This window comes from Phocoena sinus, chromosome 1 (assembly GCF_008692025.1).
Source record: "Phocoena sinus isolate mPhoSin1 chromosome 1, mPhoSin1.pri, whole genome shotgun sequence".
NCBI lineage: Eukaryota > Metazoa > Chordata > Mammalia > Artiodactyla > Phocoenidae > Phocoena > Phocoena sinus.
The window spans coordinates 127,639,699-127,665,664 of NC_045763.1; the positions used below are offsets into that span (position 1 = coordinate 127,639,699).

General features: G+C 39.4%; 1 protein-coding gene across 3 annotated transcripts in view; it reads left to right on the forward strand.

Moving 5' to 3' along the window:
• PRRX1 (paired related homeobox 1) overlaps positions 1-25,755 on the forward strand; it is a 74,305-nt gene extending 48,550 nt beyond the window's left edge. Inside the window, exons 2-5 of one of the 3 annotated variants that reach the window (XM_032622734.1) lie at positions 7,878-8,053; positions 12,690-12,871; positions 16,639-16,710; positions 22,436-25,755. In XM_032622734.1, coding sequence (XP_032478625.1) covers positions 7,878-8,053; positions 12,690-12,871; positions 16,639-16,693 — 413 coding nt within the window. In that variant the 3' untranslated portion in view covers positions 16,694-16,710; positions 22,436-25,755. Of the gene's footprint in view, positions 1-7,877; positions 8,054-12,689; positions 12,872-16,638; positions 16,711-17,565 lie in introns of all 3 variants that reach the window. The other 2 variants (XM_032622743.1, XM_032622726.1) reach the window with 2 other exon arrangements.
• Positions 25,756-25,966: the final 211 nt, after the last annotated feature.

Below are 25,966 nucleotides of genomic sequence, written 5' to 3' on the forward strand. Positions count from 1 at the left end.
TCCAAGGGGATCACACACCTGGAATACTGCAAGTTTAGCTCCGTGCTTTGTGACAGCCTGGAGGGGTGGGATAGGGAGAGTGGGAGGGAGGGAGACGCAAGAGGGAAGACATATGGGAACATATGTATATGTATAACTGATTCACTTTGTTATAAAGCAGAAACTATCACACCATTGTAAAGCAATTATACCCCAATAAAGATGTTTAAAAAAAAAAAAAAATCTCCATCAGAACTCACTCTTTTCCCAGAATTCGCTTTCCTTGGTTTCTTTTTATCCCTTTGGAATTCACCAAAATGCTCAGACATTTAGAAAAAAAAAGTCACTGAATAAATATTGAGTAGTATGACCCAACTTTTGTGTTTTTAGACACGTGGCAACCAAATTAGTCAACCCGAGGCAAACAGGCTGCGAAATCATTGAATTTTCATAGCCTGGGTTTAGCCCTTGGTTGTCTTCTTCCTTTCTCCTGTATTTTTTCTTTTTATAAACTTGTTTCTAGTGAGATTACTTGTTAAAGGAGAAGGTTGCTGTCTTTGAGTCTTAGAATCTGCCTGCTTTCTGAAAGTTTCTTTTCAAAATTTTAATTGAGAAAGGAAAATTGATTGCCTGTTAGAAAGCCAGGAATTGACTAGCAGTAGAAAAGTGACCCAAACTGCACTGATTTCCATGTGCAATTTTGGGTCTATTGTCATGTTTCAGTTCTTTTTTAATTTATAAAGTTTTTACTCATTTTTCATGCTCCCTAGACCTCAACTATGCCCTCCATCAAACCTAACTAAGCCAGATCAACATATTTGAATGTTTTTCTATCTCCCCAGTTATGCGGTGATAGAGATCTTAGTGAATAGTTAGATATGAACAAACAGTAAGCAGAAGAAAAAAGGAAGAACAGCAGTGGTTTTGACAATCCACCTCCAAGGAGAAATTGCAGCAGCAGTGGTAGCTGTTAAAATCCACCACTTACAAAACAACTGCTATGTGCCAGACTATCTGCCTGCTCTGTGTTCATTATATTTTCAAGTGACCCTAGGAAGTAGGCAGTCTGACTTCCATTTTATTGTTTTGAAAATTGAGGCTCAGAGAAGTGAAGTGTCTTACTCAAGGCCACACAGCTACTAAAGTAGCAGGGCCTATAGGAGAACACAGGTCATTCTGATTGCCAAGCCAGTGAACTTTCCTCTCTACTCCACTGCACTCCCTCCTGATTATAGTGTAGTTGGCTCTGAGTAAAACATTCTCATTTTCCACTATTTTCGACATCCAGAAATGAATTGAAAAATGAGTAAATAAGTGATTCATCCGTAGAGAATTGGGAGTAGGTTACATATCTGAAGCTGGAATTTTATGTCTTTATCGAAGAGAAGGTATTTTGTGCAGTAACTGAACTCCTATGATAATAATTCCAATATATGAATATTTTATGTCTGATTATTAATTTGTATTCACTGAGCATTGATAAGAGCTTCAATTAAATACACATGTAAACTTTGTATTCTGAAGTTATAGTCTAAAATAGACCCAGAGTCACATGGAAAAATGATAGCATGGGGAAAATTGTCAATATAGTCCCAGAAGAAAGCTAGGGTTCCAATATAGGGCTGCACTGGAGGGCTTGCTTTGTATCGGATATCCTCAAGGTTCTGGTCAGGAATCCTTTCAGAAAAATGTCTTACGAGAGTTAAAGTAGATAAGATGATATGGATCGTGTTGATATTTTTGACTGTATGGAAATGTATTGGTCCTACAGAGGTGAAAGCAAATATGTGAGATGAAGAAGTGAAAAGCAGTACAGACTGTATTATGATACCTCATATTCTCCAGTATTTTCTATTTCAAATGAGAGTTGGTTATATTCAGAGAGCTCAACTTTGAGCTGTATCTGCTTGAGACCACTGTAGCTTTACACAGAGCCATTGATCCATCTTTTGGGTGAAAACCATTCAAAATAACATTATTTCAAACTTTTTAGAGCATTTTATTCTCCAAAGAACATATATTCCCCCAACTGTTTAATGTGTTTTAATGCTATTCTCTAAGGTTTAAGACTCATACCTGACCAAAAATAAACCATGTCTATGCCAAGTTGACAGTAAAGGAAAAAATATACTCATCAAAAACCATCACGCAAAGTTCAGGTTCTGGCAACCATGACCCTAAGGTGAGTAAGAGCTGTACAGCTGGGCATTTGTATTGGCTGAAACCTGGTCACTCTTGACAGTTGCTGGGATTCAGCAGTGGAGGATACCAGGTATGCTGCAGAGAAGATGCAGACGTGCTGCTGAATTTGGCTTCGGTCAGTGGGATGTGCTAAAGTCAGTCTGCACTCACCCCGGTGAGGACCTATGTGCCATTTATCGGAGCACTTATTAAAAGGATCTGTCCTAATTACAACTGGAGCTTAGTGTAACCAAAGAAACTCAAATGAATGCCATAGCTGTATTTCACTGCTTTTCATAAGCCTTGCAGTAAAAGCTAAACAGTTTTTAGTGGCTTTTACAATTATACTTCCCTTCAATTTTCCAAAGGTTACAGGGGCTGAACCACACAAATCCCATTAAAGTAAGTAGTTGTGCAATATAAGTTCCTTTGAAAACATTCTTCGATGCCCATAAAATGATCAACAGGCTGCTCTTTAGATCCGCTTGCCTGCCATGTTTTCAGCCAAAAGGCAGATGACAAGCTTTGATGTGATGGTTGGTTTCTGCTACTGAAGCTGCCGTTTTATCTTCTCGCATCAGATTTCTTCTCAAATTGATGTGACTCAGGCATACGAAACACATTTTTTTCTTCAGATTTTATTCCTAAAATATGTTTTTGCTGTACCTTTAAATTACATTTGGCTGACTGAGTTTGGAATCTCAAGTGTCCCACAAGGTACAGAGCAGGAGAGGGTAAGGGCCTCTGGGAGTTAACTGGAGCCTGCACAGTGAGTGCAAACCTTAGTGAGGAGGAACAGCGGTGTGCTGCGTTCTCCTCACGCTTGAGGATGGCGCTCCTCCCTGTCTTCTCCACCCTCCCTTCAGTGCAACTTAAGCAGCCACGAGTGAAGTTCAGAGTGAATTTCAAGCTAGAGCCAAGGACAGAGCTATTGTTCTCTTTAACTTCTACTTGAAAGCCTGAGGGGTCTCCTCCCTACAATTTATGGCTTTCTTTCCTAAAGAAGTGCTTGATAAGTATTCTAACATCCTGTTCCATAGGAAACACCATTCTCTTTAGCAGCTCTTCCCCCTGGTGTTCCTGTTTGTTGAAATCATTCATTTATCTTAGATCTGCTTTTCTTGTAGGGACTAAAAAAGAAGGACCAGCTCCTTCATTTACGGAAGAGTCAGACCCACCCAGCTTTCTCCCATCTCTCTAAATCTGGTGGTGAACCTGTTTGAAAAAGAAACATGGTAAAAAGATTTTTTTCCTCCACAGGTAAAATTATCCAGGGACAAAAGATAATGTTAACCTAATTATTTACTATGCACTGTTAAAAATAATAATTGGAATTAGAAGTTATTCAGCCCTCCAAAACCTTACGTAAATCACCAAGGTTCTAATTTTCTGGGACTACTTCTATACCACAATACTACTATAACTCTTTCAAATTTTATTGTCATTTAATGTATCAAAAGACCTTATGTCTTTTATATAGGAATACTTGAGCGCAGCGAGGTGACAAAACATTTACATAAAGAGAAATGAACCATAATTTTTAAAAAGTATTTGATTATGTACTAAAATATGTTTAGGAATTTAGATATGGAGAAATCAATATGGATTGGCATTATCAGCAAAGTTTTATAGAGAAAGTAGGATTAAGATGTGTCATAGGAGACAGAGATTTTGAACTGTGTCCTAAAATGAAAGAAAGGGAAGTACTAATATGAATGTGAGTGTGAGGAGAAGATGGAAGGTGAGGGTTTACTACTGTGCTAAAGTAACCCTGCACACACTTAATTGATGAAGCAAGCACTTACAGAGGCCTTTGAAAAGTGAAATCCAAGGACATCTGGATCAAAGTTGCTGTCCTAGATGAGAATGGTTGCATTTTTTTTTAATGGCTCTTCTGGCAGGAATAACAGCTTGTGATACACATGGACCCTCTTCCTGAGACCCTCTTTATACAGCTAGTTTGGTTAAACCTACCTTTCCCATAAAATTTTTTCCTGGGGTAGTGGTTTTTTATTTATATCTGTGGTGAGTCATTGCCCCTCTCCTGCACAGGGTGTATATTGTCATTGGCACTTAAAAGTAGAGTGGAATTAGAAGTCCTGGCTTCCACACTACTATATATAAAATAGGTAACAAACAAGGACCTACTGTATAGCACAGGGAACTATACTCAATATTTTGTAATAACCTATAAGGCAAAAGAATCTGAAAAAGAAAAAATATATATTCTTTTATATATTTTATATATATATATAAAATATATATCTGAATCACTTCACTGTTCACCTGAAACTAACACAACATTATAAATCAACTATACCTTAAATTAAAAAAAAAAAGAAGTCCTGGCTTCTAGCTCTGGCTCAGTCACAGCTTGTATTGTGATTTGAGGCAAATCACTTCATTCTTCTAAGCCTCATTTACCTCATCTGTAAAATAAAAGGGTTGAATTAGATAATTTCTCTGGTTTCATGTGGTACCAATATTTTATGACTCATGAATCCAAGTGAAAATTAACCTGCTAATAAGATCATTGTTCTTATTTTTATTAGAAAGCGTGGCAGTAACTGCATACTTACAATTTACTCAATCATTCATAACATACATAATCATCCATAAAATCTGTAAACACCTTGGATTTGAAACATGATTTTGATAAAAATGTATCCATGTACCCTGTGGTTATCCTGCAGTTTGGTGAATCCTACCCATTTCAGAATTCCAAAGAATTAGCTATGTCCTGATGGCCAGTTGGCTGTCAGCATCCTTGGACAGCATCTTTCAAAATCAACCTTTACAGTAGCTGTTTTTACAAGAAAGATGATATTCCAGCAATGATAAAAATACACTACTTTCTCTACCCTGTATTCAACCAGAGTTCAAAATCTGATAACAGTCCTTATCCCAGGTGTTTCAAAAACCCCACATTTGTAAACCCGTACGATGTTCACATTTTCTCTCATGCCGCTGATGAGATTGTACTGATCCTGTTCTGTGTTCTTGGGGGAAAACAGGGAGCTCATAGTTGGTGATTGGTGAGCAAAGACAGACGAGCCGGAGGGCTGCCGCTCAAGCTGTCTCTGTTGCCTCCTCACTGTCTCTTTCTGTTATACTTGTGCTCTGAAGGACGTTTGCCAGATACACTCCTTGGACCCCTGTTATTTGTGTGTCTTTTCTCACCTTCAGCATGATCTGGACTGGTGTTTTCATTTGTTAAAAACAACAAGAACATTCACTGGGAAACTTTTGCTGGAATCATTTCAGGTCATCATAGCTATTTATTCTCTGTCATAAACTATAATTCTCCATTTCCCTTGCTCCCATGTCAGGGGAGTTGGTGGTTTATGGTGGACAGGCAGTGGAATTTGAGTGAAGAGGGGAAGATTTCAAAGAACTACAGAAAGGCTATGGAGCAGGTTGTAGTACTAACAACAAAACATAAAAAATTCTTGTTCTCTATCATAGTTTGGCAGTACAAGAAGAAATGGGCTTACCAAACAGCGTAAAGGATTTATAATTTGTGGTTATACCTGAGAAAGCATTTTCTTTGAGGAAAGAAAGCAAATCATGGGATTGGCTTAACAAGGGATTTCCTTTATATGATTAAAATAGCCTAGGGTCTAATTGATCTCAGTCTAGGGTTGGTATGGAAGCTAAATATTTTTGGCAGACTTCTGTTTAATAGGAGCATGAAATACAGGTGTGGTGCTGTCAAAAGGCCTGAATGACTGAGAGAGACCTGAAGTGCAAGACATAGAACTGTAAAAAGATTTAGAAAGAGAATGGGAGCAACAGGAGTGCCTTCAAATATTCAAATAGGAAGGAGCATACAAACGCAAGGCAACAGCTGAAAGATGTATGATCCTAGGTGTTTGAACTCTAGTGTTGACATTATTATAAACTAATTTTGCTAATAGCTAAATAGTGGTAAAATCAGGGTTGTTGGATGGAATATTCCAGGCGTTGACAGATCCCAGAAATCATGATAATTAAATTGGCTCCATTCTCAAGATGCCACTGATCTGACCTTCTTATTGAGAGTGTCACAAAACTGCCTTCAAAGCAGGGCTCCTTGTTGAGGTACCACAGTGGAAGAAACTAGAGAGGTGGTCAACTCCGAACACAACCGTAAAGCTGAGAGAATGGGTGTCAGCAGCTGCTTAGCTGGGGGAATGTGGTTGAGATCATACGGCTTTTTTTTTTTTTCCTACAGAAACAATTTTCTACAGACAGGAAAAGTTTCACATTTTCCCTGGACACAAATTCAACAAGCACTTACTATATCTAGGTGCTTTAACTGTCAGGGACGGATGAGCAGTCTCTCTTCTGAGCTCCAAGGGCACCACTGCTGAAGCAGTACTCATGAAGAAGGGGTCTCTCATCAAAAAGTCTTGGAGGCCTCAGTTAGGCACTGAGAGATCTGAGCTAGGAACTCCTAGATTTAAGCTGCACTTTGAATCCCCACCCAAATCTGGAACATGCCCTCAATTTGTAATAATACTACTATAGCTCAGGGGTGGGTCACTCTCCTCGGGGCATTAGAATTCATGTTAGTAATTTTTTGAGTATTTTGTGTGTTTATAGTCAGAGAGGATCAGGAGACTTTACATGTTGGAAAAAATGGCTGAGAGCTACTTTCTGTTGAATGTGGAGCTAGCGGCCATGCTCCTCTTTCTCTCCATCCTCACTCTCACTCATATTTTTCTTTGAGCTGAGTGGGGAAAGTGATTGGAAGTGTGAGTTCAGTTCATCAGGCTAAGCATGTGACTTGGGCCTGAGCAGCTTGAGCTGTAAATCTCTGAGTGCTACACGGGCTCTGCAGTGGCTTGGGCGTCAGGGTGAGGGCTCGATGGTGGCGTTAGCACAACTGGTATTCCGCTCAGCTTCACACATCCATCATTCCTGTCTGGGCTGAAGGAGGGTGGCAGGACAGGAGCACACTACTCTCTGACTGCCATGGGCAACCTGGATGATCAGCTTGCCAGGGTGCCTTTGGGGGCACTCAGAGAAAACCAAGGAGGAATCTTGATAGGTGAAAACATGGGGAAATGATTCTCCGAAGGTTCCCAAGAGCTCAAAGCCTTAGAACTCAAATTTGGAGTGAAACTGTTTCAGAGATGTTTCAGGGCTGTTCTTGAGTTCTTAGAGGGTGAGTCTCAGGTCAGTGTCAGCTTTTGATGGTGTTATAGCACTAGCTCTGATCTAGGCTGAGGCCCCTGAAGCCTGCCTCAGCAATGGCATGGAGCCTTGAGCAAATACAGTTACGAGTTACTTGCTGTTTCCAGGAAAATGCATGGTAAAACAGAGATCCTTCTAATATTGTCTAAGACAAGTGAGGTACAAAGCAATCTACTTTCCTTCCCCCATCTCCAGAGAATATGGAGAGGAGTTAAATTTTCCTTTAGCCCTCTTTGACAAAACAGGCTTCAAAAAAATATGTTTTTTTCAGCATTCAAAAAATATCCCTCTGACAGTTCAGGTCTGGTCCCAGATTTAGAAGCAAAAACCAAGCATCAGAACTGCTGCGTGCTCTTGGCAGGTGAACTTGATTGCACCAATGCCTGCATTTGCACACTGAAAGTGGCATTTGGCTATAGCACTTTGAGAAGCATGTGAGCCAAGGAAACAATCTCACCGTAGGTACACAGTAAAGAAGTGTAAACCGGGACCTCCAACGCGACTTTTTAGCTCCTTATCATCAATTTCTTCTATTCCAGATGATCAACTGAACTCAGAGGAAAAGAAAAAGAGAAAGCAGCGGAGGAACAGGACAACCTTCAACAGCAGTCAGCTGCAGGCTTTGGAGCGTGTCTTTGAGCGGACACACTACCCGGATGCTTTTGTGCGAGAAGACCTCGCCCGCCGGGTGAACCTCACCGAGGCCAGAGTGCAGGTAACCGGAGTATTCCCCTCCTTAGAGGCACATCTCTGAAGACTGTTGAAAAACACAACTTGTAGGTTTCAGACCAGAGCTGATACTAAAAAGAATTATAAATGGACAGCATGAGAACAGAATCAGTTTCTAATTGTGTTTCTTTTGGCAGCAGAGTATTTTTAAAAATTGAAGCGCATGCCTTTCAGTAGGGCAGAAAATGCCTTGCTAGAGGTCTCATTCCTCCCAATGTTTCTCACCCTTCCAGATCCATGTTATAAACATTGTCCACTGGAGCATTTGACTTTGCACCCTCCCTCGTCCACACCCCAGCTTTCGGCTTGAGCTGTAGGATGGCCGGAGAGATGAACTCTCTGTCCTCCATCTCAGTTTTCCTCCCCAGACTTTGGGAATATCTAAATCTTCAGGAAATGTATTATAAATACACAAAATTATGGACATGGATGGGAGTGAGAAATGAACACACCAAAGACCTTGCCCATAGGAACTGCATTAAGAGCACATTCAAATAGATGATTTTGTGTTTCTATGAAGTAAAGAAGGATAAGGGCATGTAAGACAGGGGAAAGAGATCACATGTGTTTCTAATATGAATGCCATGAGACATCAACTACAAGCCAGACATCTAGAAATAATACCACCTGTGATTAGGAATGATAATGATGATAATCATAACTAACACTAGTTGAGCCCTTACATGCCAACTAGTGTTTGTAGTTACATAAACTAATCTGTCTAATCCTCGCAACAATTCACTGAGGTGGATAACATTATTCATCTTGCAGATGAGGAAACTGAGACTCAGAGGTTAAAGTAGTTTCCCCAATGTCACACAGCTAGGAAGTGGCTGAACTAGGATTTGAAGACAGATATGCAGATTCAGAGTTCATGATTTTAAGCACTACAGTAAATTTTAAATAAGTAAGAGTCTTCTGGCTAAATGCTTTTTCAAGCAGTGCTTTGCTGTCTTTGCTGAGAGTCAAGATTTTATTATTTTCCATATTGCCAGTGGTAGGCTGCTCTTTTTTTTTTTGTGGTACGCGGGCCTCTCACTGTTGTGGCCTCTCCCATTGCGGAGCACAGGCTCCGGACGCGCAGGCCCAGCGGCCATGGCTCACGGGCCCAGCCGCTCCGTGGCATGTGGGATCTTCCCGGACCGGGGCACGAACCCGTGTCCCCTGCATCGGCAGGCGGACTCTGAACCACTGCGCCACCAGGGAAGCCCAAGTAGGCTGCTCTTTTGATAAAGAGGGGTTGTGGGCCAAATCTGTCTTGTCTTCCCGAATGAGTTATTGTTTGCATATCTGTGTTCAGTCTGGGCTTAAAGGGTTTCTTTCTGCAAATAATGGGGACTAGAGCTAGACTCAAAGGGTGTGGAGAGTAGGAACTGTATCTAGTACCCTATGCTATGAGAGACATTCGTTGAGTTGAGGGAGAGGGTCCTAGAGGTCCCTTCAGCCTGAAGAGAGAGTGCAAGAGTTTTCCCCATGGGAACTAGGGACTTCACCTAGAAGTGTTCCCCACGAGAAAAAAAAATGTCATTGACAAAAGGGGAAAGTTGCCTGGGCACTGTGGTGCCCCCGAGGATAGGTGAGGAGAAGGCATACGTGAGGATGCGTATGTTACTGCGTGGCAGTCTCTCAGGGCTCAGATGAGTGATCCACAGGCACAAACTCAGTTCTGCTCTCTCCGTCCTGCAGTCCAAAGCAGAACTCGGAGGTCTGCCTTCCCACATCCTCTTCCCCCATGCTGCTCACCACAGTTCTCCAAACACGTTCTCTGTTTCTATTCTTAAATCCCTTCCTCTCCTTCAAAAACCCCGTATGTTTTATACCCCAGGCTTGGCCTGCAGTGGCCTAATAAATAATTTTAGGCCAATAACCCACAATTCCTGAAAGTACCATTTTTGCCATGGCGATCTGAATTTTAAATAAGGAAACCTGGACAGGGCAATGCTGGCAATTAAAAAAAAAATGTGGAAGAACAATTTTGGGTTGAGAGCTATTTTGGCCCCATCACAACAACGGGCAAATGACTTTCTTATATGCTGAAACTATTTTATCTTCCACCTTTTCCATCCTACTATGTTCTAATGTCTTTTAGAGCTGTGAACATTTCCCACGTGAGCAGGACAGAATTCTCCCTCCGTGACTTTATTCTTCCTCCGTGAAGTCTTACCCTTTGCCAGTGTGAACCACTCCCTCTGACTCTGGCCTTCTTTATATTTATGGCTTTTATCACAACATGACATGTATCATATTGAGTTGTATGTGGGCCAACTTCCCCAACTAGACTGTGAAGGCCTCTTGGATGGAAGCCATATCTTATCATCTTTGCAAAATTCACTTTTTTCCCTCCAATATTTATCGAGCATCTGTTATTCGCTTGGAACTGGTTTTGGTTTGCTGGGCATAAATAATACACTGGCCTCTCTCCTTAAAGCTGTTACAGACTGGGGGCAGAGAAGACAGATGTGCATATCATACTATTATCATAGAGTAAGATGATTCCTACACTAAAGGAATGTTCAAGAATGAGTGATAGACCAGAGGAGGGAATGATTAAATCTGCCTGGGGGAAAAGAGAATACATGAACATTAAGCAGCCATTCTGAGCCAAGTCTCACAACAACCTGTGAGTAGGTATAATTATCTTCATTTGATTGGGGGACAAGGAATCAGAGAAATTAAATAACTATCCAAGGACAAACCTTTAAAGTCATGGAGCCAGTGTTTTTATCCAACTCTGTTAGACTTTAAAGTTATGTTCTTTCCACTACAACATTTCACAAAGAAGGTGATATTAAAGTTAAATCTTAAAAAACATGTCTTTGGCATGTGGACAAAAGGGAAGAATATCGCAGGCAGAGAGAACATTCAGTGTGAATACACGTAGGTGGGAAAATAACCAAATATATTTGGGAGCCTTAGGCCCAGGTAGGATTGGAAATGATGAAGGGCCAGTGCATGAGATTCAAGTGATACAGGATGTGGCCGACTTGGTGGACAGTGTGCTAATTCTTGAACAGTCTTTGTTCTATGGTAATACATTTTGATTTTAATCTGTGGCTGATGGAGAGTCAGAGGATGATACAAAGCTAAAGCGAAGCCCTGATACAATTATATTTGCATTTAAAATGATAACTCTAATAGCAATATGAAGGACACATTAGAAACAAAAGAGGTGAAGCCAGAAAAGATTCTGCCTCTACTGATTTGCACCCTGGTCTTCCATGGGGCACCAATCTCGTGGTATTTTATGTGAATGAAACCAACTAGAACTGTGAAATTGTCTCACTCCTCGCCACAGGATTTCTTTCTCCCACACCTGGTCATGCGTTTCCATAATTGCACTTAAAATTCTTGTAATTTTTCAAATTTACATGTCTATCTTCTCTTAATAGACTGTGAGCTGCTTATGAGCAGAGAATAAGTCTCACCTCTCCATTCCCAGTATTTAGGCCAGGGTCTAGAACACAGTCGCCATAAAGACTTCTTGAATGAGTAAATGAATGAATCAAATACCACGGCAGTCTGGAAGAGTTGTAGTGTCATGAGTCAGATGTTCTTAAGCTCAAAAACTCAGCCATTTATTACTTGTGAGAACTTTAACAGATTACTTAATCTCATTGAAATCTCACGGTTTCCTCAACTCTGAAATAGAAATAATAATACCTAATTGTGGAATTGTCATGATAACTAGAAATAATGTAGGTAATGTGCTTATATAAGTTCCTAGCCCTAATAGCACTTAATAAGTGGTAGGTTTATTATTAGCTGTAGTCGATGATATCAGTACTGCCCATTTCCTTGGAACCCTACAATTAAATATACTCCGGCCAACTTCCAATTTTCAGTATCTGCATTTCTGTTTCACAAGTTTCTTTCTAGAACTTCGGGAGTCACGCCAGAAGTGCTGGAACATTTATGATCAATGACTGACAGGAGCCAGTGTACAAATCCACAATTCTCTCACCCCTCCGGTGGGAGGTGTGTGCCCTGCATCAGTCCTTAGAGCCCCTTAAGGACTGAGCTCCCACAGAGGAAGCTGGTTCAGTAGCACAGTTAGAGGTTGCTTTTCTTCTGTTACTTCCTCCCTCTCTCACTGATATTCCTTGCACCTCCCAGATAAACTATTTGCTTCTTAAATCCTTGTCGCAGGGTCTACTTTTGGGAAGATGGAGAGTTTTCTTTCCATATCCAAAAAGTATTATGAAAGCAGTTGAAGTTTTTGCCTTTTGAAGAACTTTGAAAAAACTTCTTTTAAGATGCCATTGTATCTGTGCCGAAGTCTAACGAGATTTTTCTTTTTTTATTACAATTACAACAAGGAATATAATCCATATTTTGCTGTCACATGGGTTAGTCATGGATCGCATCTCCGGTGGCTTGATTATTGGAAGTACCTCATGGTCCTGTTCTAATAGTCTTTGTGCTTAATAGCCCTGGAACATGGCCCACCAGGGAAGGATTATGGCATGTTTTCTGTTGTTCTGGGAAGAATTCCATACTTAGCCTATATCTTCCATGGGAAGGTATTGCATGGTAAAAACCAACCGGGACTTTATTCATGGAACCTCTTCTTTGTTTTTTTCTCTCCCTCCTCATGCTCTTCTCTCCTCCCGACAATCTTCCAGGTGTGGTTTCAGAACCGAAGAGCCAAATTCCGCAGGAATGAGAGAGCCATGCTGGCCAATAAAAACGCTTCCCTCCTCAAATCCTACTCAGGAGATGTGACTGCTGTGGAGCAGCCCATCGTACCTCGTCCTGCCCCAAGACCCACTGATTATCTCTCCTGGGGAACTGCCTCTCCGTACAGGTGAATGACTGGCCCACTCTCCCTTGCTCCGCTTCCACACGTTTCTCAGCGGTTGGTCACGTTTAAAGCTGCTTGTGCAGCTGGCTGACATTTCTTACTGGGTTAACCTCTTCAGAGACATTCAACTTGCTGACATCCCCAGATTTTCACAGGAGATTACTAGTTGCCCCAGGAGCAGGGTTTGGGGCAGAAGAGAGAGGGGCAGGCCATCAGCAATCTCCTCTTGGACTCAGGAACTCTTGCAAAGGTTTCAAAGATGGGGAAGAATCTCAAAGAAAAGATCCTTAAGCTATGCCCAGAGTCCCTCTTGTAATCATTCTGGAACAAAACTTCACTCCATTTCCAAATCTGATAGATTGGTTTGATTATATGCAAGTAGGAATTTAACATGTAAGGCTCTAAGTGTAGGACCAAAGGCAAACTTCACAATAAAACTGATTTTGAATGAAAAGAAAAGAAGTAAGGAAGGGAAAAAAGAAGGAGAGAGACAGAGAAAGACAGAGAGAGAGAGAAGGGGGAAAAAACCCAAGATCATCCAGATCACTTTCATGGCCATAGTTCTTTGTTAGTAGTCTTATGATCCAAGATGCCTTCCTGATCTATTGCTAATTCTTGTCTACTTATCTGAAGTTCTTTGAGGGGTTAGTTTGTGTGCGTTTTTTTTTTAAATATATAAAAACAATGTATAATTTACACTAAATTTTTATATTTAAAAGGTGAAAAATATTAAGGAAGCAAATAACAGAGTATTATTTCAATGGCTTGGAAAGGCTTTTAACCTCCATTTCGTATGCTGTCCAGAAAATACAGATTAACGCCAGAGGGAAGCTGAGACACATGTGCCTAATGCACTGTCATCAGTCTAAAGTGTCTTTATTTGAACCTAAACCTGAGTATTCTTAGAAACCAGATCGAGGCTATGTGTTCTCTGGCCGACTGCAGTGGAGGAGGAAGTATTTACGAATTCATTTATTATGCTTCTGTTTACCTTTCTATTGCTAAGGTTAATTAAAAGTTTAAAGAGAGGTTTTAAACTAATTATAAGATTATCTCCCAGTTGATGCTGAAGCTACTGATGTGAAATGCAACATTAGTGAAATGCAGATACTTTCGAAAGTTGATCACTCTAATCAAAGCAAAAAACCTCAACTAAATATTCTCTCTGTTCCAAATCAGTTCCTTGAAAGAAACACCATAAATGGATTTGAAAATTTCTTTTAAATTCCCCATTGTGAAATTAGCCTGAATTGCTTTGGTCTTAGTACATGGAGACTCTATGCATAGGAAACTGGAAATTTCTATTGCTCTCAGACATAGTATGCTTTGTTGATTTCAAAAGATTAGTCATATCTGTGTGTCTTATTTAAAATTTAGACTCCTCTCCCATAGGATTTACTAAAAACATATTTTGAAGACCATCGTGAAATCATATATTTAGTATTTTAAATAAGTGGAAGACTGCTTTGTTTTTCAGATAAATATTGATAGTTCATAGACTCATTAAATGGCTTGGGAAATGGATGTGGATCAGAGCTTGATGTTTCAAGGTCTCTGGTTTGAATTTGGTCACAACCAGGAAGTTCAGCTCCTTTTTCTTCCTGGATCCTAGTGAGGAAGTTTTCATACCAGCTGTAATAACCCAGATGGCTGTCACGCGGTCCTTACCAGTGAGAGGCGGAGGGCAGTACACTGCATGAGTGGGGATGAAATCTTCCCTGAATTAATGGCTAGATTACCTGGACCTCAGCAGAAGTTCAAATCCTGTGCCTGCATTATACATATTATGTATATGGGCATCTAATTGAAATTATTATGCAATTTATGTGTGCTATTTGGGGAAGTGTTCTATTTTATTTTGAATGATTATGTAGAAATACTAGATACACTTTAAAAAAACACTCATAATTCCACCATCTTGAGATAATTAGTGTTTATTTTTGCAATTAGAGTTCAGTATTTCATATAGTATAGACTTAGTATAAATACTATTTTGTATTCTGCTCCTTTCACTTAAAAAGCATATAACCTAGTACTTCTTACTCAATTCATGGTATACTTTTATATCATTTCTCTCTTAGACACAGAGTTTGTAAAAAATAATTAAAAATTTCATAGAATCTGATTGTTCATATTCTGTATGAAGAATTAATTAATCTCCAGATTTAAGTAGAAAAATGATGGTTTAAGCAGTAATTTAAGCAATAGTAATGTTTTTTGACCCAATGTTGACTGAAGTGTTTATATTTTGATTAATTTCTAAAAGTGGCACAAAGCTATTTTGTTTCTTAGAGATTTTTCTGCTATGTTTAGAACCAAAATACATTATGATTTCACATTTTGAAGCTTGGTAGGAAATATAAGTCTTGTTAAGGAAATATAAAAGAAAACCAAGTGATGAAAAGCAGAGGAAATGATAGACCTTTTGTGTTATGGAAAATTAACTTGCTATTTCTGTTGGTACTATTATGTCAAATTAGTTATCTCACATGTGACATTCATTAAAAGGCATTTCTCTTGGTTAATCCTTGGATGCACCTGTGTGGCAGCTCTGTCCTTGATCTGGTTCCAAAGAACAGACCCAACACTTGCCCAAGTTTAAGCCTTCAGCAAGCAGAATTAGAGCGAGGGCTCATGATCCCTGTTTCTGTCCAAAGTATTAGGCCACATAACCTTATTTTCATTCAAATTAAATCTTACACGACATTGAAAATAGTATAAGACTAGGAAACTACGTAAACATGCCTGTTTGATTCAGGGTTTGTCTCAGATCTGTGAAGCATGCCTGTGACTGAGGTCCACCTTCTGGGGTGTGTGGGTAACCCCTGGGATGAGTGAGGCAGCTTGGTCATGCAACCCAGGGACAGCGGAGCAGACAGTTTTGCCAAAGAGGACAGTTTGCTCACTTCCACAGCAAACTGTGGAAGAAGACAGGAGGAAAGCAAGACTCAAAGAAGATAGCGTGCATATGGTCAGAATGATGGGATGGGAAACAGCCAACATATTTTTTTCTGGGTGTCTTTTATATCTAGAGTGGTGGCTGTATAATTTATCATCCAAATGGGACACTTCTGAAGTAAAAGGGGAGTGCTATTAATAATGACACTAGGACAACAGGCATAAACTGGGATTGTCCCTGGCAAACTGAGACTTATGGTTCACTCTATTTATAGCATGTCATGACCTCCTTCATACCCTCGAGGGTGTTAGAGGTGATGCTATCAGGTAGGAAACTGAGTCACCAGAAGGAACAAAGCATTCCTTAACAGGACACTACTGTCCTGGCAGGTGTCTTCTTTATCTACCCCTAGACAGTTGAAAGAAGCTTGTCTTTGGCACACATGCTCACTGCTTAGCTAAGAACTGTTTCCTTATGCAAATGAAAGCACACACAAGCACTAGAGTTATTTAAGACTCATTAGCTTGTACTGCTTTGCCTTTCGGGTGGCAGTGATTTACCAAGTCCTGGACTTTTGACTGTTGTTCTAGATGAAGTAGTTAAGAAACCTTTCTGCAGAGACATCCCTTCCTATGAAAGATAGATAAAGAATGGCCTAGCTCTGCAGTGTTGGTCTGGAGTGCCATTTTCAGAGGGAGGGCTGGGCTTCAAAGAAAACTAATGACAAGTGAAAGAGAGGCCAGCGATCCTTATCCACAATTTCCCTCCCCCCACCTTCTCCTCCTCCCCTCATTTGATCGTGGTCACGGTGCTGCCTGACATCTGCTGAACGCATTTGGCTCATTTCTCCCTTTCACACTTTCAAAAATAGATCCTCGTCCCTCCCAAGATGTTGTTTACACGAGGGGCTTCATAACGGATTCTAACGGAAGACACTGAAAAGGTAACTTGTCAGAGGGGGAAGAGGGCGGCTGCTGGGGGTAGGGTTTAAATGGGAATCAAGTATATTCAAGAAAGTGGGGCTTAACAGTCCTAGAAATGAAAGCAGTGAGGTCCTCAAGTGGGGAACACCATTGGAAACCAAAACTGCAAGAAAATACGTCCATAGAGTTAAGGGTAGTCTGATAGCCTAGAGCAGGGCTCTGCAAAGATTACTGGGCGTATGAATCACCTGGAATCATGGTACGATGCAGAATGAGATTCAGTAAGTCTGGGGCAGGACCTGGGAAATGTACCTCTAACTTGCTCCCATGTGATGCCCATGCTGTTGACACTTGGTACACACTTTGAATAGTGAGGTTTTAGAGGAGATGGGACAGAGGTCAGAAGAACTATGTTCTTGTCCTGGCTCTTGTTGTTCTTCAGGCCGGTTGGGTCGTGAATCTACGTAACCTTGTATCTAAGCTTGAGCTAGTAATAGTTTCCCTATTATATATCACACAGGGGCGTTTGGAACCTATGTTAAGCAATGTGCATTTCAAAAAGAGAAACAAAAATCATTGAGACAACAGAAAGATGCAAGTCTTCATATATAAAACATTTCTAGAAAGAAAAGTTTAAAATGGTGGAAGCATCACTGCACATGCAGTGCAAACTGAAGGCTTAGTAATGAAATATGGCCCAAATGTGTCCACTTTAAGAGCTAAATGTACGTTTAAAAAAAATCAACTTCTGAGTTTTAAAAACAGAAGTTGGAAATGATTATTTAAATCACGAAAAGATCACTTCCAAAAGGATTTATCGGGTCTCTCTTTAAAAGTAAATTTTCCCTAGGAAAACTCATATTGAATTTTCTTAGATGAAGCAAGTATACCTCTGCTGTTCTTGCATTGACAAAAGAACAAACCAAAGAGATGATCTCCAACCTCTACACGTCACAGACAGAGTCATGAAGACCTCAAGCTCTACAGCCTTTCGAAAAATCCCAAGCTGGGAAGCCTTAGGATCTCAGGAAGACACATAGACTTCTTGGGCTGACAGATCTGTCTTTGGGGTGAAATTTTCCATAGCTTGTCATCATTTGTCCAAAAGGGCCAAATAGAAAACAAAGTTAGACTTGAAAACTGAGTCAGGTAGTATTTTTCCCCCAGCTCTCCTCAATTGTTTCGTGATTTGTGGGATTTACACTCCGGGTGATTAGAAAGCAGAGGGGGAGACGGTCATAAGTTTCCTGGCTTTAAAACCATACCATGTATAGTATTTTCCATACTTCCTTGGTGTTTGGCAGTCATTTTAACACACTATCCCTCACGACAACCTCTCAAGGTAGGTTGAAATTATCAAAAATGATTTGTCCTCAGTGAAAACAGAACTCTAACCCTGCTGGTGGTTAGCATTCTGCTGTCTGTGGCTGGGCTCCAACTGTTAGGAATCCCCAAATAAGGAGAGGGAAAAATGTCAAGCTTACTTAAATGTGTCAGCTCTGTGCAAGTCCCAGAGCAGATTTGCTGAATCAACAGATAGGATACAAGTATTTCTTTTTCATCTCTAATTCCTCAATGCCCTGTACACGGCAATGTCGTTTCTTGGTCACAGACACAGAGAATTTTACATTCTTCAAAACTAAATAGAAATATTGCTTTGGCCAAACCCTATAAGCCCAGTCTTAGTACTCATCTCATGTCTGCCTCCTGTTAGAGGAATAGGCAGAAGGCAAGACCAATGGGCAGCATCTCTACGTGTTGGAAAGCAGGCTCTTGGTGTTATCATGTGCTTAATAAATTACCTAGTTTCAACCTCATCTTTTTAGCCCAGGAAGCTTAATCCTGTTTAGGAAGGAGAGGTCATTTTACATGGTGCGACTGGCCCCATTAATTTGGTTGAAAACAGCTTATTAACCTCACTGGTTTCTGTCTTGTGAGAAAACATTTCAGGGTTCTCGTTCTTTTCCTAACACAGAGCTTTAGAAGTTTTGGTGACATGGAAAACAGGTGGTCATGAACAATCTTTCAGATTGACAGCCACTCAAGGCTCTCTTGCATCTGTTGTCACTTTTGGAAGTGGGTCCTCTCCATCATACTTCTAAATGCCTTTTTAAAGCATGACTAAGCTGCGCTTGGATTAATTTTGTCTTTTCTGACCTGTAACACGTCTTGCTTATTACTGGTATGTCAAAGGACTGGTCCCTACTTGCCTAAATGGTAGTTTTAGTTTAAGTTGAGAAACTAGATTTATGTCAAACTACTGGAGGGAAAACATACTCGTTTTCTTTAGTGTGTGCACACAATATCACTTTAGCCTCTACCTATAAAGTTATGTACTCTAAATGTTTGTTTAGAGGCTGTGAATTAAGATGGTCTCTGTTCTTTTATCCTATTTCTTATGGCTATGCGATGCTGAAATAAGTTAGACCGATTTTTGAAAGTTTATAGCTTTCCTAAACGTTTATAGAGTGAAAAGCTTATCACTTTTCAAGTGTATAGGATATTGCAAAACTCATTCATTAATATCAACTGCTTTTTTATTCTCACATCCCTCTAACTTGAGAGCTACATATAAGTCATTGTCGTGGTCTCACTAACACAGTGGTGTCCTTAGAACGGCACCACAGTACAATTAGACAAGGGTGTTGTTCTGAACTCTGCAAACACAGGTTGCTATTTAAGGAAAAATGTCTCAGTGAAAATCCAATCTCCTGTGTAAAATATAACTCTAATTTCATTAATTTGGTTTTGAGATGGGAAGTGGATCAACATTCATCTCATCTGGGATATTAACATCTGGCCTGCGTTAGAAAATCTCAGTGTTTCCAAGATATGTGTTACCATACTAAGTCTTCAGACTAGAAAACCAGATGATACTAGCAAATTATGAAGTAACTGCAGCAAAATGGTTATATAATAGATAAAATTGAAATCGCAAATACAGTAGACATTTCTAGAAAACAGTAACAGCATCTTTAGTAAACTAATTCTCCATAGTTCTAATTCCCTTTGTCTGCTAAGGAAACTGGCCACACCTTTGATCATCACAAAAAGAGAGAATCTCTACTAAATAGGACTTTGCTTGTCCAGAATCTCAAAGGATGGAAAACATGTCCCCCAAGAAACTGGGCCAAATACATAAAAGCACAATACTCCATGACAATCTACAGTTTGCCATCAGAGAATATTTTTTTTTCTTTCGCTCTCTCATGAAGCTTTAGCCTCCTGTTTTCAGAAGCCATTTAATTTTATTCTCAGTACTTAAATAATACAGATAACTCAAAATCTCAGCTTCTCTCCTATGCATTTAAAATTGTACTATATACCATCTTTAGGACTTAATTCTCTCACAGAAATCTGGCTGAGAAAGGCTGATTTGGTTGATGTCATAATCTATAACTTAGGTACATTTCCCAAATCCAATTATCTTTTTTCTTAGCTACTTAGATCTTTTATTTCTTTGAAATCTCAGATTTCAGTATATCCTAGAAATTTCTTGAGTATGGGATTTATGGATTTGCATATATTTCTGGTAGGGTCTTGAATGGAAGCATGTAATTCATACAGAACTTAAATGATAATATGTATATGGGTTTTGAAAATAAATGAGACTTCTTGGTATATTGTAACAAAGAAAAAAACTTGTCCCATTTTAACAGGTTGTTCTGATTATTTATCTCACTCCTAATTGAAACCTTCATGAATTGGGACTCTTTCTGTCTTTATCTTTTGGTAGACAGTAGTAGAAGTAATAGTCTATTCTATAAGTCTAACCTGCACCAATATTTGTTCACTTTTTACTGTTAAAAGCTATATATGGTGGAGTAAGAATATGCAATCATCAGTCTTGCTTTTGTCATGTCCCTTTTGATTTTGCACATTCGATTAAGACAGCAAAATTAACGGGAAGGACTGGTTCCTTAAAATAAAAGCATGTTGGTAAAATATTTTTAGAAATCATTACTCACAGCAGGATGACAGAGATCACTGATACTGAGCAGGAATCAGTTTAATCATACAGTATCTAGATATTTTTCAGTTACTTATCTATTCATTAAATACTTTCTTGAATGCCAAATATGTGCTAGATATGGTGCTAGCCCTACCTGGGGACACGGTGGTGAACAAGGCAGATGTGGTATCTCATCTATGGGGCTTATAGTATGAGGAATTAAAATAAGTCCTAAAAGGAAAAGTACAGGGTGCTATAGATAAATCTTTGTGTAGACAGTTAAGACCATGCACCCAGAAATGAGTAAGAGTGAAACACACAACAGTGAAATAGAAGAGTGTAGGGTTATTTTGGAACCCTTCTGAGTCTTCCCCCTGCCATAGGACACAACCACAGACACTCACACTCACACACATACCAGTGTTATAAGGGTCTTAAATTAAGGATCATATTGCTGGAAAGACCTAATTATACTTTTTAACCCAATTTTCCTGGGTTAATTGCTAGTAACTGAGCTGATATAGGCTATTGTGAGTCTTGACTATACGTCTTGACTGTAAATCTTGACTATGTGGTGTCCCAAATAAGTATTAATGATACAGTCTCTCTATTTGTAGAGTAGCTTTAGTTTTTTCTTTCTGGTCTGTCACTTGATCCCCAGAACCACAAACTCCTGTGTGGCTGACAAAATTGCATCGGAATGCAGGCACCAGAAGAGCACATGTCATTCCATTTATAAGTCTATCTCATTCCAGCCCTCAGTTGAAAGGTATTTTGCTAATCTTAGAAACAACTAGGAACATTTTCATTGAATTAAAATGAGTTCCCTTATAGCTGTTTAGTATCAAGTAATGGATAATTTGCATCCAAGTCTAAGAAACCTTTACTTTTCCTTTAAAAGAAATTCATGGATACAATTAACAGAAAACCACCAATTACAAATTTCTGCCCAGTGGTATTCCTAGGTCTTAATTACAGTCTCTGACAATGAAAAACAACTTTGGGTTTTTCTCAGCAATAAGAACAGTCAGAAACAGTTACCTCTGAGGTCAGGAATACTGAAACTGGAGCATTTGCTAGTTTATCTAAGAGATATAAACATTTCCAAAATAACTGACCCGAAAGACAGTGTAAGCTGCTCAAGTACTTTTGAATAAGTTATAAAATCAAGGCCAATTGGAGTGGAAACCTCTTGATTTGGCAGTGCTTGGTACTATCAACCAGTGGATCAACAAAGGCAGAGAAGTCATCTTAGATTATTTAACTGGTTCTCCAAGTACACTATTTAATAATGGTATTCAGTGATTATCTAAAATATGTTAGGATTAATGTCAGCTACCTAGAATGAGGAATGAAAAATGCCCCTTAGTTTCTTTTCAAATGCCTCCTTCTCTTCCTCCTCACTCCCACAAGCTGGTGATGTAGGCAGGACAAGATTAAACACTGTTTTAACTGGTCAACTGATGAAACACCTGTTATCCACCATAAGCAGCTTTCTTCTCTCACCCCAGAAATAAATCATTACTCACTGTATCCAACACAGAAAATACTTTTCCCCTCGTCTTGTTCCATGCTCCACTGCTTTTCCCTGCCCTTCAAAACACTGCCACCCTTTTCCAAGGGCCTTAGACTAATGGAATCTGGGGCTGTAAGGGACCTCAGAGGTCATGTAGTCCAACCCACCTGCCCCTACCTGCCCCCATCCTGAGACTTGTACCCATCTGGGGCACAGACTTGCAGCTTTATGAAACTAATGCCTGTTATTCTCCCTGCTCTCTCCTTTGTCCCTACAGCGCCATGGCTACTTATTCTGCCACATGTGCCAACAATAGCCCTGCACAGGGCATCAACATGGCCAACAGCATTGCCAACCTGAGACTGAAGGCCAAGGAATATAGTTTACAGAGGAACCAGGTGCCAACAGTCAACTGAGGAAAAAAATAATTAAACAGGCCTAAGAAGAAATCAAAAACCATAAGACACCTATCCTGCTCTGTCATTTCTACATCTGCTGGAAAAAAATAAAAACAAACAAACAAACACAGAAATAAACTATTGGGACCATGGCAGAGAAAAGCAGGAGAGGAGCAAAATGAAAATTAGTTAACAAATGTTCCTCCTCCCTCTGGGATACCACCACCACTTGTTTCTGTGTGTGTTAATTTTGTTTTTCCTTCTATTCATATGCTTTGCTTGATATACTCTGAGCTTCTTCAGTTAAGTTCAGCCCACCCACCCCCATGATTGTATGGGTTTTAAAAGAATCTACAGCAGCCAAAGAAACCATATATGTATATATATTCAGAATAATTGCCTATAGTCTCCTCATTGACCTGTTTGAACCTCAGTGTCTTACACTATCCTTCTTCCTAGTTCTCTGTACAGAAGCTCTAGGAACTTCTGAAAAGCCAAAGTCTTTCTGAAGAATCTGTGCCAGACATAATTCCCTTTCTCATTGTCTCCATCTCTGTTGGTCATGGTAAGCTTGTTCCATCAGCTACTGGAAAGAAAAAGCAATTGTATACAACATCTGGTCACTGGCCTGTCTGATCCAGTGTGACTGGCTATGTCTGGCTAATTCTAAGCTCTAAGTTCTAGATCTAAGCTCTAGATTTAAGCTCTAAACTATAGAGGATAATATTACCATCACTACCACCCCTCACCCCTATCCAATCAATCAGCCATCCTAAGTTAAAGATATTTGTTGTTTCTTGAATGATTTGCTGTCATAGGCTATTTGATAGAAGATACATTTTTCACTTGAGAGGGGGAGAGACATTTCTCTAGGAAAACAAAGACTAAGTTGTTGTGAAAGGCATGGCCTATATCTCTTTGGTGCCTTAAGGGTAGTCATATGCACACTTATATATATACTGTATATATTTATATATTATATATATATAAAATATTCTTGCAAGCTTGAGTTTGCAGTTTCTCAAACACTACAAAGAGCAAATTTCACACCATCACCAGTGTCTTTATTTCTACGGTGATAAGACTTTTTATTAGGGATCTCATTTCCTTTCTTTCTCTACACAAAATTCTCATTATGGCCACAGAGCAATTGATAGGGCAGCTGTTTGAAAACAGGTCTAATTTTCACATTAGGGTTTTAAATAAATTAGAAACTATTTGAGGCTATGAAAATGTCCTTGAGTTTGGCACCTGAACTCTGGTGGAATGCTGATACATTCTGATAACGGGAATTACACTTAGAAGAGGGAAAGCCGTTTCGTCATCTGTCCTTTTTCCACTCAACAGAAATCTGAAAGATACGTCTTTAAGTGGAATACTTAAAGGTTTATCTAAATTCTAAAAATTTAAAAGGCAATTGTGGGCTATTTTTATCTTCTAATATATTGAAATAAAGTTTCATGTCTAGGGCTGGGAGCCAGGATTGACCTTTTCTTTGTTTCTTTCTCTTTGTTTCCACCCGTGCTTTTGTAACTTGTCAGGTAAACTTGACCAAACCATGTTCATTCTGTGCCTTGGTTTACCTTTTTTGTAAAATGGGTTTAACAATACTTACCTACCTCACAGGGGTGTTGTGAGGCTCTAATCATTTGCTTTTTCATTCTTTCCTGTATTCTCTGTATGTCCAGCGCTTTGTAGCCATGGGAGGAAAGGGAATATAAAAGTATACCATGTTAATAGAAGGCTGCTGTACCCAGAAGCCTTGTTTTCTAGCAAGGAAATGCTACCTTGCTGTAAATACTTATAACCTTGTATTTGGAAATGAGAAATAGGTTTATATTTGCAGACCTCTCAAAAAATCACATCATTTGACCAAAGAATAATTTAAGACGCACAGAACAGACATATCTTTGACTTATGTTTTCATCCTGACCAACTTGGATTTCTAATAATTTTTATCAGTAATTTGAAAAGGTTTAGATTGATTTTGGCCAAATATGCCAACTCTGAGTGACAGGCAAGGATTTGGGATTTAAGATGCACTTTCAGTACAGATTTTTTATTTTCCCTGGCATATCAGATTAAGCTAATGGTGGTATTTTTTCAGTCAAACAGCCACCAATCTGAAAATGTATTTCCTATGTTGATTTTGAACTTCTTTTATTAAGAAGGAAGCCCATCTTATGCATTTTGCTTTCATCAGCTGATTCTCTCTTAACATACTATTAAAACATTTCTTACTGAATGGTTTATGTAGGCTGGCTGAACAACACACATTACTTGCTTCCTAAAGTATTCTTCAACTAATTCTTTTGTCCCACTAGTTGCTGCAGATTATCGAGTTTCAAAGGAACAGTGTATCCTAACAGATTAAAACATTCTTTGTGAAATGAGTGCAGTCCAAGAAATTGGTGAACTTTTGGGGTTTGGAGAGAACAGCTGAAAGAGGATTTGGGTTATATAGTGCAGGGAAGAGACATCATAGGTGAAAAGATTTTGCTAAAATGGGGGAAATCTTAGAAGAGGGAGTAAATAGAGGATCATGTAAAACAAGGTCATTTGAAACTTGCATCCTGACATTCATTTCCAGTGGTGAAGAGAAAAGCCTGAACCCATAACCCCAGTGCTGGATGAAATTAGGCAATTTTACCCAACACCTGGGCAAGTGCTGTCCAGGAATATCATAGAGTAACCAATGCTGTCCGCCACAGGAGCTTTTATTGTTAGTGAATCAATACCACAGACACCTATTATGTAATGTACACAGGGTACACGCATTCAATTTTGTTCATTCGTTATTGATTAAAAAAATAGAAGTTTGATATGTGATTTGGAGGAGTAGCCTTCTGGCTCCTAAACCAGGTGTCAACAGAGGGCCTCAGGGACACAAAATTCAAAGGCATATCCCTGTTCCTTATCATCTATACACAGAAAACAGATGAATACATACAAACTATCTGTCTGTGTCCCCAGTCCCCCCCACCACCAAAACAAGGCGCTGATTTGTAGGGTACTTGGCAGTTTAGATCAAGCAGGAAGAAGTGACCGGATAAAAAAGGGAATGACATTTAGGGTATAAAGATCTCATAAGAAATGTAATATGTAAATTATATCTTGCTTTATGATGTAAAATATACATTGTTTGCGCTAGAATAGAAATGATTCCTTTTCAATAAAAAGAAAGAAGGATACTACTATGTCTGCTGAGTCTGCTGGTTCTTTTTGACCTTCAGAAACACCTGCTAAGATCTAAGATTGCACTCAGAAAAGAGTGAAGGTAAGAGGGATTTATGAACAAGAGAACTTTTATCAGAGTGTAATAATATTTTCTAAAAAAGGGAAATAATCTATTGTTCTCACAAACAAAGACAAATGGTGGGAGAAAGAGGGGACTTTTTTTTAGTATAATG